General features: G+C 28.2%; 1 protein-coding gene across 5 annotated transcripts in view; it reads left to right on the forward strand.

Annotated features, from left to right (window-relative positions):
• LOC111617999 (centrosome-associated protein CEP250-like) overlaps positions 1 to 18,412 on the forward strand; it is a 222,207-nt gene extending 203,795 nt beyond the window's left edge. For 2 of the 5 annotated variants that reach the window (XM_023359410.1, XM_023359411.1), the window contains 7 exons: positions 729 to 864; positions 2,684 to 2,815; positions 3,437 to 3,597; positions 9,930 to 10,077; positions 12,895 to 12,990; positions 14,060 to 14,116; positions 17,436 to 18,410. In XM_023359410.1, coding sequence (XP_023215178.1) covers positions 729 to 864; positions 2,684 to 2,815; positions 3,437 to 3,597; positions 9,930 to 10,077; positions 12,895 to 12,990; positions 14,060 to 14,086 — 700 coding nt within the window. In that variant the 3' untranslated portion in view covers positions 14,087 to 14,116; positions 17,436 to 18,410. Of the gene's footprint in view, positions 1 to 728; positions 865 to 2,297; positions 2,623 to 2,683; positions 2,816 to 3,436; positions 3,598 to 9,929; positions 10,078 to 12,894; positions 12,991 to 14,059; positions 14,117 to 17,435 lie in introns of those variants that run through there. The other 3 variants (XR_002755510.1, XM_023359413.1, XM_023359412.1) reach the window with 3 other exon arrangements.
• Positions 18,413 to 18,808: the final 396 nt, after the last annotated feature.

Below are 18,808 nucleotides of genomic sequence, written 5' to 3' on the forward strand. Positions count from 1 at the left end.
TTACATAAAAATAAATCCTATGACATCTAAATTTAAGCCTGTTTATTGTTTGTACAATTTTTTCATATGCGATTTTAATCATTTTCTTAGTTTTAAGGTTGAATATTTTCTAATAAATTTTAATCTATTTGATTTATCCTTTATACAAACAAAACTTATCAGCATTAACTTTGATTCTAATTGAAAGTTATGAATTAAACAAAAGAAGTAAGCAATAATCAAATGAAATATTTAAATATTTTGTTTCTTATAAATTTGAATGACTTACTAATTAAATAATTATTTAAAAGTTGTTTACATTTATAGTTTAATAGTTTTTGAACTTAAAAAATATCATAAAACAGAATTTGAACTACAATTTTTGTGTAGAATATTTGAGATTTAATTCTAATTCTAATTCACTTTGAAGTGAATCTAGTTGCATGTTATAATTATTGGCATTATAAGTTTTTAATTAAAAATGAAAGTGTTTAATGAATTTAAGTTATGAATAACTTTATTAATAAACTAAATTTATGTTTATTTGAATAATAGTTTGCTTTATTTAAATGATCAGTTACTACAAGTTAAAAACTTTATGTCACTTCCATTATATGTTGTTCTGATATTATCACTTAAAAGTATACAATATGATGAAATATTTTTCATTGTCATTCACAGTTTAATTAAATTCAGTAAGTTTCATTAAAATTATTATTTTTAATTCAAATATATAAATAAATATATAGGTCTTTGAAAGAAAAAGAAGCAAAACTAAACAGTATGAAAAGAAATCAGCAGACTGAAAAAACTCGCAGTGCTCAGATGTTAGAGGAAGCAAGACATAGAGAAGGTGAAATGAGTAAAGATGCTTCCAAACAACAAGTAAGTATTAAAAAATTGATTTATTAAAGAAAATAAACAGATTTAATGTGCATATGTCCATGCACACACACACACACATATATATATATATATATATATAGATGTTTTGTAGAAATGTTTTTGTTAGTGTTAATGTAACTAAACATATGTTTGATAAAGACAAAGAAAATTTTTATATGTTTCAGAATCAATTTTTTTTCTTTTCTACAATTTTGTAGTGTACAATATCAAAGCAGAAAACAAAACATAAACTTTAATACGTTTCTCAACAATATTTATGCTACTACCTTGTAATTTCTCTTCACAAACAACTGTGACATGGGCAATAGCTGTTAAAACTGTCTTAACTTCTAACTTAACCTAACTTTTAAATCTCACTTAATGTAATATATGGAAAATGAAATTAAGAATCATAGGAATGGACAGAATAAAAGATGGGCAATTAAAGAATTATTTCAACTTGCTGGCAGATCTGTATCATATGATATCATGCTTTCTCCCTTATCCTTTATCTCCTATTTATTATTTTTGATGGAACAGGAAAATAATACTAGAATTTGGGTAACATTAACTTGCAGAAAGAAAACTGAATTGAAATTAAAGACATTTAAATTTTTTTTTGTTATGTATTGTGTTTCTTTCTTTTATTAGTTTGTTCAATAGTCTTAATACACCACTTCCTTTCTTTTTCTATGTACCATACTGTACACTTTCACTTTCTTGCATAGACTCCTGGTATCTCCTCTCTCATAAACTAAGTTAAGTTTTCTCTTTGTATAGTTTGAAACTGTGATCCCTAGCAGTTCTCATCACCAATTCTATGCCAGCAGCTTTCTTAGGATAGTCTCTTGATCTTCAGGTTGCTAGAGATGAGAGAGGAGAGGGAAAAAAAGGAAAGAGGAAAAAAGAAATTTGAGGGGAGAGGAGAAGAGAGAGAGAGAGAGAGAGCGATTCAGAGCTATGATTTAACAACATGATTCATTGTAAAAAATATACAAAAAAATGATATCAATATTACCACAAAACATATACATTGTGTAACTGAACTCAGTGCCAATATTTTAGGGATGGATTCTATGATCAAAAATAAGCTTAAAATCCTCTGTAAAGGTTTTTCAAAACCAACTTTGCTTTTAAGGTATGGCCTATCAGAAATTGTATCAGAAACCACCAAAAGGATACTGCTGTTTGTTTTCCACTTCTCTGTTATAAACATATACAAACAATAAAAACAAAACTATCATTGTTTATCTAATATAACTTACAAATGATAACTAATCTTATCTAATCTACATTTTACATAAAACTATCTTTAAAAAATTAATCTATAACTGATAATATTTAAATTAAATAAGTATATTTTGAATGCTTAAATCTTTAACTAACATTTCTTCTAATTTCTTTACTAATCTATTTTCTCTTTTTCCTTTTAGCCCTCTGGTCCTGCAGGTTTCTTTTCAAGTTTTTTTTGAAATTTTATTTTTTTATTAAATATTTACTAATGACTGTTTAGTTTTGATTGTTGAATGTTTTATGAAAAGTTAAGTTTGATGCAGCAGTTCTGCTTGGCTTTCAGTTATGTCGTCAATCTACCAGGATGCAGTTTTAAGATGTTGGAATGAAGAAATGCAGTCTGAAATAAAATATATTCATATCGCAATTCTGTGTGCCTTTTATAAGCTTTAAATAAATACTTTTCTTTTAATTTTATGTTTGGATAATCAAATCCTAGATAATTTTTAGTTTATTATATTTTGTTTGTCACTGTGCTATGCTCTTTCCCATCACCATACTTCCTCCCTTTTTCACCTCTCATCAGGAATTATTGCAACAGCAAAGAGACAGAATCGAAGAATTGGAAGAAGCATTGAGAGAAAGTGTGACCATTACCGCAGAAAGAGAAGTGGCTGTGGCACAAAAAGATATTATGATAAAAGCATCAGAAGAAAAGGTTTGTTTATAATTCTAGATTAAATAATAATTAATTCAGTATTACATTCAATTTGCCAGTTTAAATTATTTTATAAAAGAATTTAGTGCTTAAAATTCTTTCCTCTTGTTTAATGTTTTATCATTTAATTTATTATACTTTAGGATTCATTATGAAAATACTTAATATTCAATTAATTGCATCTTCAATTTCCATGTATTAAATGTTTATAAGCCTTGTTTTTGATTGTATACATTAATATAAAGTTTTCAATTTTGAAATTTATTAGTTTCTTTAATTTTAACAAACTTGTTAAAAAATAATATTTTAATAATTTATTTGGAATTCTGTTTACCTACTTTACTCAAAATACTTTTCTCATAACATATATAGATAAGTTCATTTATTCTTCTTAAAAATTTGTTGCTAAAATTAGTTTTATATAAGATTGTTAACTCATTCTTATTCATATTTTTTATTATTATAATTAAAATAGTTATTTGTTTACAGTTAAAATTTATTTTTGTTACATTATTTTAAGGCTTTCCGAAGTCATAAAATAAATATATACCGTAAATGTATTTTGTTGTAAATAAGTAAGTAAACAATAAGGTTTTTAATAATTACTTTTACACATGATAGATTATTCGTTTGCATGCAGAACTGAGAGCCCTACAAAATACTCATAATGCAAGATGTACAAATTGTCCACCAATGAAAGTACAATTGAATGAGTTAGATAGTAAATTGAAGAAATTAGTAGCAGAAAGAAAAAGCCATTTAGAAGAGCTCTTTGAAATGAAGTATGTTTGTTATTTGAATTATTTTATTGAAAATTGTAATAGGTTATTTTATTGTATTCAACGTAATTGTAATACAACCCAACCACTGGATTACATTTATGCTACCCGAGCCTCCAGACCAATCTCCTCTTCCAGACATATTTAAATATGCTGTAATGAAGGAAGGTTAAATCATATTTAAATATGACTGGAAGAGGAAATCAGATTGGAGGCTCAGGTAGCATAACTGGCAATGCATCCACACGGTAGCGGGAGTTGGGGGTTCGAGTCCCACTCCGGGCCCATTCTTTTCTTCCAGAATATTTTAAATTATTTAATAAATACTGTATTAATTTAATTATAATTATTAAATTTAATTAGAGATGGCACCTAACATCCCCCCTTTATATTTAATTAATTACTACATAATTTGTCACTAATCTCATAAAAGTAACCCGATGTAATCCAGTGGTCGTTTGGTTTCACATATTTGTTGGGTTTTGTAATGTTTGTTTATGTATTATTGTAATAATAATTATTTGGATATTTGGGCATTTTTTAAAATTTCACTTTATTTTACTTCACTATTACACTATTCACATTTATCATTTCACTATTATATTATCTTTGAATTTTTCATATGTAATTTGAGTGATTATACAATAGAACAGAAAAATAATTTTGTACAGTAAGGATAAAAAACTGTTACACATATAGAATTTTATTTAAATGCAAAAGTTGCTAGATCTGCTATTGTTGGCTACATAAGATTAACAAGAAATTTAATACTAACTGATACTTACAAGAAATATAATACTAACTGATAAAATATTGTCTGTCTAATTCACGGGTTCCCAACCTATGGGTCGCGACCCAGAAGGGGGTCGCGACGGGTTTTCTGTGGGGTCGTTAACTTATGCAGTAAACTAAAACAAAATTTTCACTATAATGCAATATTTATTTTTAATGGTGTCTTAAAGTTTGAATAATTTCATATATTTTTAAAAAATTAAAATAAGTGTAATCTGGGTACGCTATTCTGTCACAGTTGGTTNATATAATTATATATATATATATATAGAAGGTGATTATATGAGGGGAGTCTTATATTAAAGGTACAGGCCAAACAAAATTACATTAACATTTGTAAATAAAGAAAATATTTAATACATTCCGCAAAAACTGCATACTTTTGTTTATTTCTCAACATAATCATCATAAACGTTGAGACATTTATCCCAGTGTGACACTAATTTGAACATCCCTTCATGGTACTGTTGCTTGTCAAGTTGCTTGAAATAGTCCAGAATGGTGTCTTCCAATTCCTCCTGATCTTCAAAGCGTTTCCCCACCAAGATTTTACAAATATGTAAGCCGTTCACAGCCCGGCACACATATTTGTAAAATCTAAGTGACTCGTACAACATGGAATTGATATAAAACGGAATAATCAACAGTGTTATAGGGGGGTCGACTGTATTAAAAAATACTTAATGTCATTTAATATTAAAGACATTTTATTTTAATAGAAAATATGGTCTCAATGTTATTCATAAACATATTTGTTTATATCATTAAGAAATTTACAGTAATAAAACTATTCTTAATTATTTTCATGAGCATTACTAGAAATGTATAGTAAACAATTATTCTTTATTATTAGAGGAGAAAAAATATATATGTTGGTTATTACAAATAAAAGAACAGACAACAAAAGGATCTAATCCCAAATCTTTATACTTGTATAACAAAACAACAACAAATATTAAATTTATACGAAAGATGCATGCAGAACTATATGCAGAACTAGAGCAACCTCTATAAATTGTAAACATACAATAAATAATAATATTGTTAGTTACAATTTTCCTTTATTTAATTAAACACATGAGCCAAACTAGTATTAATAAACATAAATAAGAACATTGCTTGTCCAATCCATTTCATTCTTATTTCATTGATAGAGTTAATAGGATAGAGAAAGAGAATACGAAAAACTTATTTGCCTATTCTAGTGCTTCGCTATTATACTTGTAGGGAAACTTCCTAATTTTGTTAATTTATATATTATCGTATCTGTAATTGTAATTCCGTTTAGCTTGCACTGGGTTTTGTGTTGTGTTATGCATATGCATTATATTTTAGACTTGTCCTGTACCACCCGAATTCGGGTCGTACAGTAAGGACATCGCTGATTGGTCGGCTGCCAGGACATGTGACAGGTGACATTTTCGAGATGGAGGGTGTTATAAAAGGGAAGGTAACACCTGTAGGAGGACTTTTTGTTTTCCCTTCCTTGCCCGGGTGTAGTTTGGATGTTAAGCTTGCAGACGAATGAGTGAGTGTGAAGTCACAAGGAGTTCCAGCTAGAACAAAGGACAGATTGCATGAGGTTACAAGGGAAAGGTAATCCAATTCCATCGGCAAGAGACCGCAGGTAGATCGGACGGATAAAATCAAGGTGATTAGGTGCAAATTAACATGACCTAACGTGACTATTATTATCCAAAAATTGTATGGTGATATTTTGAAAAACACTCAGTTTCGAATAGAAGAAGAGAATACCTACCCCTAGTATAAGGAGTGTAACATGGTACTGTACGTGTATATACGCATCAACGAGGGTGCAGTTAATTCTTACTTTGAAATCACCCTTGACCAATTGTTAGTCATTTAAGCATGTGAACGAAGTAGTGTCAGGTATATGTTAATTCTATGTTTTTCTTCGTGATCATTAAACTTGTCTGTCAATGTCACAAAAAAATTTTTGTAAAGTCCTCTGTTTATTTCATCACATAAGCTCAATATATTCTGATATATCAGCGATATTACACTATTACAACAAAAAAAAAAATACAGTGGGTGATCGGTTAACAAACAGATCGGATAACGAACACTTTCGCGAAAGATTTTTATGTTTGGACAACGAACACATGATCGGATAACAACATCCCATAGAACAAACACAAGAAGAAGCGATGTAAAATAATGAATACCGATTGGTCTTCCCTTGTCTTAGGGCAACAATTCAAAACCTTTCGGAGCGTGGGAGACATCGACATCGACGCTCAAGCCGGTATATACCGATTGGATAGTATTCCTCCGAACTTTGAAACTCTTCCTTTTAATTCCAGCCTTTTATTTTTCTGACAGAAACAATTCTTTTATGTATTCGCAAGACTGTCAGGTAGGCACTCACTAAGTTTTGCATCTGTTTTTCTTTTTGAAAGGTCAGAGTATAATAGCAAAGGTAGAGAGTGGGCAGAAAATGCCTAATGTTTCTGGGCAGTATGGCTTGAACAGGTCTACAATAGGCCGTAGTTAAATCTTATCTAAGAAAGATACTGTATTATCAAGAAGACTCAAGCAGCTAAAGGAGTAACAAAAATCACATCTGAGATATAAAGAACATNACTAAATTATCAGTTAGCTGCTCAGTATCAAGTCATTTAAATAGCTCATTTAAAGATAGCAATTGCCTATTTTCACAAATAATGTCAATTGGAAATCTAAATTGGTTTGGAATTATTGGAATGATAAGCAGGTCTGGAGTTTGAGTATTTATTTAATTTGTTACTTATGTAGTCTACTAAGAATTTAGGATTACATTGGAACAGAGTATAAGGATAGTGAACATGTAGAATATATAAAATAAAATAATATATTAACTTTATGTCCCTCAAAATGTGTAAGACAATTCAGAGAGAATTGCCTATTAAATGCTTCTTACATGTATCTATCAGACATCCTAATGAAATAATTCCAGATTGTTCTTTATCATAACATGACATCCTACGTATGTCCTACCATTTGAGATACATTGAAACTGTCATCATAGTAGTTATTGTTTCCAATGTTTATTTAAACTTTGTAATACACTTTTTTAAATGTATGTGTTTAAAATAAACATGTTCTTGCATGTGTGATGCAGTAATGTTATTCTCTCTGTAATGAATAGATTTGCATCCAGTTTACAAATTTATTTGATTTTTAAGTGCATCCCTAGAATGATAAGTGAACCTCTTGATAATTGCATTTTTACTTTAACTTTTTTGTGTAGTATGCCACTGCTTATATTTATTGTAACTTTGTTTAACTTAAATTATAAATGTTTATAATCTTTCATGTCTTCCTTAGTATTGTTGGTGTCAGGTCCTCTTTTATAATAATTGACTGTCATAAGTCAATTATTATAAAAGGCTGTCCAGGATTGCAAAATAATTTGGAACTTTCTGCAATATCCAGCATAGCATCACAACAACATTCGAAAACCAACAAGTTGAACATACAAATTGCTCGAACAGTGAAACTGTTTCTTGGAAACAATCATCTAAATCTGTTAGTTGCTAATAAAGATAAAAGATTTGTGCTACGTAAAAACCAGGATTTCTTGTCAAGAGCCAATGAATTTCTTGAACAATCCAATTCGGTTATTATAAAAGAGGACCCGACACCAACAATACTAAGGAAGACACGAAAGGTTATAACACTCCCAGGTGTAAATGTTTAAAATTACAATTGTATTTTATATTTTTTAGTAATTGTTATAAACTATTTCCTAGACTTTCCTACATACATAGTAAAGTTTTTAATAATTTAGTCTATTTATTAATATATATTTTTTTTTATTTAATTTTTTTTGGTCAATATTTCCTATTTAATTTACAAATTGATGATGATTATTATCTATTTTTATATTTTAAATTAGTATTGTTTAAACATTTACTTTATGGTTGAGTTAAAAATATTTTACTATTTTGTTTCAAAAGTTTTGTGGTGAATGCACGTGATAGTATGAACAGCGAGAGTAAGTACAATGATGATAAACAAAATTTAATTTTCAGTCCACATGATGTTTTCTTTACACAGGATTCTAACTTGGATCCCAACTATAACATACACATTTGTATATGAAGTTACAATGAACAGGAGTGTTAACAAACAAAAGGGTGCACAATTATGTAAAAACACATCATGTATGTATTGTTGGAAAAAAATTTATTTCTTTATTGCAATTAAATTGTCCTGGCCAAATTTTAAAAACTGTAAATTGTTTTTTAATTGTGCTGCCACCGCTAGAGGGATACAACAGACTGTTTTACATTTGAAGGTGGATGAGAAGTCTCAAATAAAAGGTAGACTCCACTGTGGAATTGTCTTATCCTTCATCTTTGTGAGAAAGGACAAATTGTGTAAAGACACATTATGCATTGTCAGAAAAAGATATTTATTTCTTTATTGCAAAAGGGTGCACACTTCACAACAATAAGTGTTACAGTCAGACTTTCCTGAATCTTTATAACTAAACTTAAAACTAACTTATATACTAAAAAGAAGAAGAAGAAAGATATAAAATAGATGTTAGGAAGGTGATCATGAAAGTATTTATGGCACCATGGGGTTTTTTCTTTGTGAAAATCTTCGATCTTTCAGGTGGAGGGATCACTCTCATTTCGTTGTTCACTACTCTTCTTTGTTTCAAAGTTTATATCTCCAAAATCATTCACTTAATTCTCGATTACTATGTTGACGCTATGGTTTGTTCCTGTTACTGCCAACATTTCCTGTCTTCCTTTTGTCCCACTAGGCAATGTTTCGGACTTTACTCCTTCTATGTCTGTCCACTATGAATGCTTCACCAAGAATGTCCTCCTACTTCCTCGACTCGCCTCAGGGCTTTTCTCTTTCTATTGTTTTCTCGGTGTAGTTTCCCGAACTACGTCTCCACCCGCAGGAAGGAAAGACCATTAGAAAGTTCGAGAAGAAAGATACAAAACAAAAGACTAAGGAACTTAATATTATGCTTAACACTAAAACATATATACAAAATATGGCGTATCGCCACAGCCTTATCACCTCATCCATTGAGCTGGCCTTGTTCTGGTTCTTTGTATTGATATCTAGGAAAATGTTTATTTGCTTTTTCACTAAAATGTTAAAAATGTTCACATCTGCATTTACATGACATGTTTCATTCCATGTATTTATGTCAATTTACACTCCATTAACAAATTTTATTTTGTTGGTTTCACATAGAGATTTAAATCCAATACACTAGATTTTGATTACAAAATCTAGTAAAGATAAACTTTGTAAAGATAAATTTATATTATTGATCTTATTTGCATAGATAACATACATACACATTTGTGTAAAGTCTTATTTAAGTAAAATATTACTTAAATAAGACTTTAGGTTATACAGTATTTTTTTCCCAGAAAGTTTCATTTAAGAAAAAATTCTATGCAGATTTTCCGGAAAGATTAAAATTCATTAGTTCTGTAATTTTTAATTTCTTTAAATTTTTATAAGCATTTTTTAAAATTGATACAACTAAATTTTAATATATTTAGACAGGAAGCATTGTCAGCTGCTGTAAGTGAAAAAGATGCTCATTTAGCATTATTAGAGATGTCTGGTATTAAAAATGCTCAAACTGCTGAAGAAGTAGATAGATTGAAAACAGAAAGAAGATGTCTTTTAGAAAAAATTAAAATAGAGGTAAAAAATTAATATATTATAGATTATTTTAAAAACTTTATTCTTATTTTTAAGCAAATTTTAAAATGTTAATAATATTTTTATCATTTTGTTTAATGCTTTCAATGATTAAAATATAATTAAATTAAATGAATATTATAATGTATAAATTTAATAATTTTTTGAGAATTATGTTAAATATTAAATAATGGAGATTAATATGAGTAAATTACTTATATGTGCTTTGATTGTTATAATGACAAAGATTATAAGTCCCTTGTAACAAGGTGATTCCTTAAATACAATAAAGCATTTATTGAATTGAATTGAATTGAATTAAATTTTTATATATTAAAATTCTTTTCTTTCTAGTTCCAATTGACTTTAATGAAAATAATAGTTAGTAATAAATGATTAATAGATAAAATAAGTCAATAACTTTGTGTTTAGGAACATGCTTTTATTAATTTTGGTAATACTATAACTCATTTTTGAGTGCTTTTGATTCTTTAATAATAGTGTAAACTTAAAAAATAATTATGTGAATGAATTAACAACTTTCATTTCTAAACATTTTCTAGAGTGTTTGAGCTGATTCAATACAAACTATATGCAAAATGTAATCAATATTTGAACTATATGTATTTTAAGTAATATATTCATTTAAAAATACAAATATATTAAATTGTTAAAATGTTTCTTATAATTTTTAACATAAAATAAAATAAAAGTAATTATTTAAGTTATAAATTAATGAATTGTATTTTTTTAATTAATCTGTTCTCTAAGTGTATTTAAATCAAACCTAAAACAGACTAAAATTATTATTTAAATACAAATAAATACCATTAAAAATCATTATTAAATGTAATTGCTGTTTGATATTATTCATTTTATTATATTTTCTTTAATTCTTGATTTTACTTCATATATTGATTGAATGAATCCTCTTCCTTTTTATTTGTTTATGATTAGTTCTTTAGTAATATGATAAGTTGACCTATATTCTTTTTTGAATAAATGATCTTTATATCTTCCAATTAACTTCCATACTTTTAAAACATACAACTATTAAGAATAAATTTATAAATTGTAGGATTCTGTGTAATCTTTTACTTTGAAATGAAATATTCAATTATTATAGATTATTTTACAACTAAATTTTAATATATTTAGAGAGGAAGCAAGACATGTTGTATATTTAACTTAAGTTAAATTATATANTTGATTAAAAGGATGAAGAGCAAAGACTGAAAAGGAAAAAAAAATTATTATAATTTGAGAAAGATTGAGATGAATAATTCCGAATGAGTTAAAAACAGAATACGATTATTTTTAAAAACTGGCAAAAGTTTATTTAAATTTGACATCATTTCAATTATAATTAATTCCATCCTATTTCAGATCATTCATTAGTTGTATGTACAGTTTTGACCATTTTTTTTTTTTGGTTGCACTTTACACAAACCCCTTTCTTCCCTTTAATTATGTGTAAAATAATTCATGGACTCCTCTGACATTGAAGAAATGACTTGAAAAGTTCTGCAAATATTTTCTAACTGATACTGCCATGTAGACAATGCCTTGACTTCTCATCTCTGTTGTTTATAATGATATACTTTTTGTGATTCTCTTAAACTGTACATGTAATTAATGGATGATACCTTCCTGTGTAATGAATTACTAATTTTATAATACTACTTTTACTTTTGAACGTGGCAAATTTTTGAAATACTGGCATAAAAATGTTGAATTTTATTAAAAAATTCAGTGGAAAAATATTTTAAATTAAATTAAAACATCTTAAATTTATGAGGACTCTTGTTTATGGTCCAGTGTTGTGTCATGAAGATATGGCCAACACATTCTTAATTAGAGAATTCTGACTGCTCAGGTTGCCAAGTTGTTGGTGACATATGTGGGGTGGTTTGGTAACAGAGACAAGAAGAGTGATTCTACAGGAAACCACTTTATTAAAAGAGTGGATTCTTACAATTTTCTATGGGCTTTCCCAATTCATACAACAGTCACTATTTTAAACTCAGTTCCCATGGGAAGGATTGGACCTGAAAAAAGGATTTGTAACATGGCTGGCTAAAGAGGATAGTGAAAAAAGAGAGATGGATGCCTCACTGGAGCTCCAGATAGGGTGAATATCCAGATCCAACACTGACCTTCAATTCACAGTATGACACCAGGCATCTGTGACAATGTGACTTCAGATTGTTGAAGTTTAGCGTTCACCAATATGTCTCAAGGAAGAGACATTGGAACTTTCATGAGAGACTGTGGAGGATGATCAAACATGATGCACTTAGAAAAGAACCTGTTGAAAGGAAATGGAGAAAAGATCCTTGAAAAAGAACTGTATGGAAAGGACAGATCTTCAAAGAATAACCTTGTGTTCTTCACACACTAGATTTTGTCTACTTGGTCCCTTGATCATCCATCCCAATTGCCCTCAGTTCCCCAGCCATGCCTTCTGTTTGGTCTCATATCTGTTTCCAGGGGTAATTCAAACCCAAATCAGGAAGTGGGAGAGATTTAATTCAATGCCAAGTTCCAATATCAATTGGAGATAGTTGATTTTAGGACTTACATTCTTTAAATGAGTTCCTTTGTCATGTAAATTTAAACAATTAGAAAATTCTATGTCCTTTTATAGTTTTTCTATTTCCTTGCAATTCAAAAACAATCCAAAATTTCTGCCTAAATTTTGAGGGTTTGGACCAAGTCTGGAGTCTCACAAATTTAATTATTAGTAAAACACACAAAATTTGATTATATTTAAATATATTGTTATTAAAAATTGAATATTAATTTGGAAATAATTTTTAGAATGAAAATAGGGTGAAACTTTTGTTGGAATTGGGTGAGAAATTACCAGAAACTAATGGAAAACATGAAGATTCATATATTAATAAAGCAAAGCAGGTAAATGAAAATTTTTTGTTCCAAATATCTCTGTAAGTAATTTTATATAAAGAGTATTTTCTTAAGATTTTTAAGGCAATATATTCTTTAATTACTTCTTTTGATCTGTGATGATATCAAAAAGTGATAAACTGAGATAATGAAAAGTTAAAAGCAACATAAAAATTTTATTGTTCAATATATAAACATTTATGTAAGTTTAGAGTAAAAAAGATTTCATGCTCTTTTTATTTTTAAATTGATTCTTTGAGTCTGAATCAAAGATAAAAATTAATGCTATTTAAGAAAAGATTAACATTATGTTTTAGTATTAATTTTACAAATGATTATAGTGTAATTTTCATCGTTGTATTTATAATAATTAATACAAATTGGAAAAAAATTATACAATTTTGAGATTTTCATTAATAGTACCCTAATCTGTAATTATTGTTATAATTATAGATAGTTATTGATATTATAACTAAAATGAAATGACAAACATTTCATCAAAGTAAAATAAAATTTGTTTTAATATAATTACTCCATTAAACTATTTTATACAATATTTAAAGTAAATTTTATTAATAAGTTTCAAAGTAAGTAAAATACATTAAATTATGTTGTAAGAAATGAGATATTGAAAATCAAGACATCATTTTAAATATTAAATCACTTATAAAGTTTTAATATAAACTCATAATTTTAGATTATTATTAGGATTTTGCTCTGAATAAAAGTTTAGGTTTTTTATCAAATTGAATTAGTTGTCATAAATTTATTTTGAAATTAGAATCAATTATTGATGTATCTGTGTAATAAGTTTTTTTATAATTTTTCATCAATATGATTATTCCTCAATTTTGACTAAACAATATTAAATTTTAAATGTAATATTACTTTATATGCAAATATAATTATTAAATAGAATTTTCATTGTAATGTTTCTATTATTTATATATGTAATATATTATAAATAATAGAAATATGTTATTTATATTTATTTAATTATTATTGCTATCATATTGTATATTTATTTTAAATAAGTACTAGAAAAATTTATTTTATTATTATTTTGTTTGATTTTTAGGATGCAGAAGATGGACTGAGGTCTTAATATATTTGTGATGATGGGTTATCTCATTAGGTAATATAAAATCTATATATTTTATTTCTTGCATTTTAAAGCATAAAATAATTTTCTAATAATAATAATTATTATTATTATATGTATTAAGTAGTTCAAAATAATAAATTACTAAATGCTTCTATTTATAAATAAAATTTAATTATTCCAAATTAAAACTGCTGTAAAATAATGGAACTACATAAACATACAATTTCTTAAAGATATTATATAATTTCCTGTCATTTGTTAAGACTATTAAAATTTGAGAATAAAAAGATGAAAATTTACAATCGTACTTTCTCTTTATATACAAAATTTTGAACAAGAACAATCCTAAAGATTAAGTGTGAAATTAAAATTACTTATAGAAGTCAATATCCAAAACTTTTGTACTCATATATTGAGGAAATGTAGTTATGTCACTCCATCCAACTTTTGTAGAGTTATGACAGCTAAAGTGTTAAATATATTAAAACACACAAGATGTAGTCCAGTTGTTTTTTGATCAGGGTATTGTGAAACAGTACTGAGAAGCACTATAACATTGCTTTTGTATATTATGAAAAGTATAAATAGTGCATTAACTCTGATAAAGAAGTAAGGGTGCTATAAGGAAAAAATATCAAATTGGGGATGCCACCATCAGAAAGGTTAAAAAACACTGACTTAGATTATATTGATAGATTAATTTTAAAATATTTTTCAGAAAAGATTTCTAAGAATTTATATTTTTCTGTTACATAGCAATGCATAGCACTGAGCACATATAACATAAATCAATTTTGATCTTATGTGATCAGTATCTCACTCTGCTGTATGTCAAAGCAGAACATAACCACTTTGTACAAGTATTAACAGTATAATAAATGAGTCACAGTTGAAATTTTATTTGTATGAGCTTTTTTTCAATATTATGTTAATATAGTTTTAATTTTTATCAATAAATTAGCATAAAATATATATTATGCCTTACAATATCTCTGTAATGTAAATACAGCTTTTTATTTCTTAACTGGGAATCAAAATACAGTAGATTCCACTTAATTGGGACATGTTGGGACTAATCAATTTTGGCCCAATTAAGCAGCTGCCCCAATTAAATGAAATAATAATAAATTCAAAAATAAAATATGTAATACGTAGGTAAATAAATAAGTAGGTAAAAAATAATAATTAGGTACCTATTTTAATGCTTTATTAAACCAAAATACAAAAAATATTTGTGGTATAAATTTGCCAGACTCATGACAATAGATAACTGATTTGCATTACTCTAGTGTCGTCAAATATTAGTAGTGACGTACACAAGGGTTGACCGTTCGATCTGTTCCTGATCAAATAATCTTTCCTTTTTCCCTTTTTAGTTAGAACATGTCAACATGTCCGGGTTCATTCAAAAGCCACCTTACAGCCTTTCTTTCAGCACAGTTTCCTTTACTTGAAGATGGGCTACTTCGGCAGGTGCGCCCATAGAATCTGACAGCTTCAGATGCTGGTCCCAACGATCAAATGGTTGCTGTCCAAGTCTAGACATAATCATGCACACAATACCTTCGAATGGAACTCGAGCTGTCTTCCAACTTGGTCAAAAGATCTCAAAAAATTGTCCAGGGAACTTTGTCCCTTTGCTTTTAAGGGGATTTTTCGGTCCAATCTGGAGCAGGGTTAGTAACTCACATTCAGGTCTGCCTCAGAGGGGATCCTGGTGTGATACATCCCACTATGCTGACCCCCTCTTAAAGTTATGAAATAAGATATTTTATATATACATATTTATATATCAAAAAGGGTTANTTTGATCGCGAGATTTGTGAGCTTTTGCGTTTTGATTCAAAAATAGTTTAATCTAAATATTGAATAATATAAAAATTAATGGAGAAGTTGCACCTGCTGACGTGGGTGCTGCTATGCTTTCAGCAGAGTTTTAAAAAATCATTGATGAGAAAGGCTATCATCCTAAGCAAGTTTTTAATTGGAAAAAGATGTCTTAGGAGACACGACAGTGAAAAAGGACACCAAGCTTTAAAACATGCAAAGACAGATTAACGCAGATTACTATGTGGCAACGTGGCCGGACACGTGATAAAACCTGGCATCGTTTGCCGAACAAAGAATTCTCGTGCTCTTAAAAGCAAATATAAAAAATATCTGTCTGTCTTCTGGCAGTATAATCAGGGCTGTGGAGTCGGAGTCAGAGTCGTGGAGTTTTGGTGTTTTAGCCGGAATCGGAGTCGTCAAAAAATCCGCCGACTCCGACTCCTTTTTACTTACCAACTTGTTATGTATATAAAACGGAAAAGTATTGGAATCGGGTCAAATTTGACCCTCCAAGTTTTTTGAAAATCTATACGTTTGGAGACCTCCCGAACCCCTCAAAAAAGTCAGTAAAGGGAAAAAATTTGCGCGCGCGTGTGTGTTGGCATCTAATTTGTTTAATTTCTTTATTTTTTGTTCTGAGATATTAAACAATATTTCAGAACAGGTAAAGTTTAAGAAACAAAATGTGGCACTGTAGCTTGCGTATAAAGGGGCATTAATACTATTAAATTTTGGTTCTTAATTAAAGGTCGACAGGGTGAAAACATAAAAGTGGTCATGTGTCATATCTCTTAATGAATATTTTACTCGTTATTAGCTTTCAAAATTTAAAAAAATAAAATAAAACTCATCTTTACCCTCAAAGTAAGCTTTTTTGCCATTTTATAATAGTACAGTAAAACCCATTAAGATGTTCTCGCTTAAGATGTTAGAATGTACATGGGGACATGATTTAGTTCAACCACTTTGACGCTAAATAACTAACTCCTGTGTTAAACCATCTGACTCCGATTATACCCAAAGCGGGACTCGAACCCACAACTCCTGCTTACTGTGTGGATTACCCGTTGCCAGTTATGCTACCCAGACCTTTGGTCTGATTTCCTCTTCCAGTATATATAAGCCTAATGTATAACTATTGATGGTTAATATGGTGCCTGCTGGGGACACACCCATGCCCTCAGCCAGAACTCAAGGCACTCAGTCGGCCATCGCATACCCCGGAAAGGCATAGATATACAGATACAAACATCTACCGAAACTCGATGCTTAGCAAATAGACACCCTTGATTGCCATAAATAATCGGGCTATAATTTGGAAATATTAATTATGAATTACAATTATTAATTATTTATTTGTAATTCATAATTAATATTTCCATATTATAACCCGATTATTTATGGCAATCATGGGTGTCTATAAATTAAAATTTTTACAATTATAAATATTTTTAATTGTTTGATAAAATGTTATTTATTTATGAATTTTGTAAAATAAATTTGTGAATTTTCTTTTCAGCCACAGTTGGACACATTTCCTCTCATTTCATTGTTCAACCATCTTTTGGAAAACTTCTTCCCTTTGCTTCATCATCTCTTGTAGTCTGATCATATTTGTAAAATGGAGAGTGATAAGTAAGAAATTGATTTTTATAAAATGGAATTCAATTATTTCATCATTCGTGTTTAAATTTTGGCCAAAGTAGTTTATACTGTTCAACTTTTCTTTTTTTATTGTTTTATTTTAAAATTAAGAAGAACTTCTATCTTTCCAACATTATATTTAATTGATGTCTTGCAAACTAAACTTATACCAATGCATTTTATTCTCAAAGCATTGAAGGGAACAATTTGTATAGAAGAAATTATCTATTAAAAACTTTGTATATGGGATGTATACTAAAGTAGCTGAATTGGAAGATAGATAGCAGCATTGTACTGTACAAAAGAATATAATATTACAGTTTTTAAGTGAAAATATATATGAAAACTTGTCTGTGAAGAAAGGATTATCCTAGATGTGCCTTTGAAAGAAAGTGACATTAACATCAATATTGAGGATGATATTTTATGGAAATATGTTGACTATGTACAATTAAGCTGCAGATGAGTTTATGAAGGAATCAAGAGATAATATGTATTTTCAATTGGTGCTTCACTGTGATGGCATTCATCTTTTTGAAACCTATTTGTGCATTCCTATTAAAATAATCCAAACTTTTCCAAGAGTTAGAGTTAAAATAATTGAATAACTCTTGTGATATAAAATTGTTGACTGCCATCCAAGCATCTAATGTGTGGTGTTGTTCTGTCAATATTGTTCAAATATCTTAAACTTGCTGAAAATGCATGAATTAGATTTGAATACTATTATACTCTAAAGGAAACTGTTTCTTCCTTCTCTAAAAAGTATATATATATATATGTATCTAAGTGTGTATGTGTATATTTACTTATTATATGTATATACACATGTACATATATATATGTACTTATATTATAATCTATCTGTTTCTAAATTTATTAAGATTTTTCACATTTTAAAATTTGAAATNTCCAAATTAAAACTGCTGTAAAATAATGGAACTACATAAACATACAATTTCTTAAAGATATTATATAATTTCCTGTCATTTGTTAAGACTATTAAAATTTGAGAATAAAAAGATGAAAATTTACAATCGTACTTTCTCTTTATATACAAAATTTTGAACAAGAACAATCCTAAAGATTGTTCTTGTTCAAAATTACTTATAGAAGTCAATATCCAAAACTTTTGTACTCATATATTGAGGAAATGTAGTTATGTCACTCCATCCAACTTTTGTAGAGTTATGACAGCTAAAGTGTTAAATATATTAAAACACACAAGATGTAGTCCAGTTGTTTTTC

Source organism: Centruroides sculpturatus, unplaced genomic scaffold, assembly GCF_000671375.1.
Source record: "Centruroides sculpturatus isolate CEXI.00-Female unplaced genomic scaffold, Cexi_2.0 scaffold36, whole genome shotgun sequence".
Lineage (NCBI taxonomy): Eukaryota > Metazoa > Arthropoda > Arachnida > Scorpiones > Buthidae > Centruroides > Centruroides sculpturatus.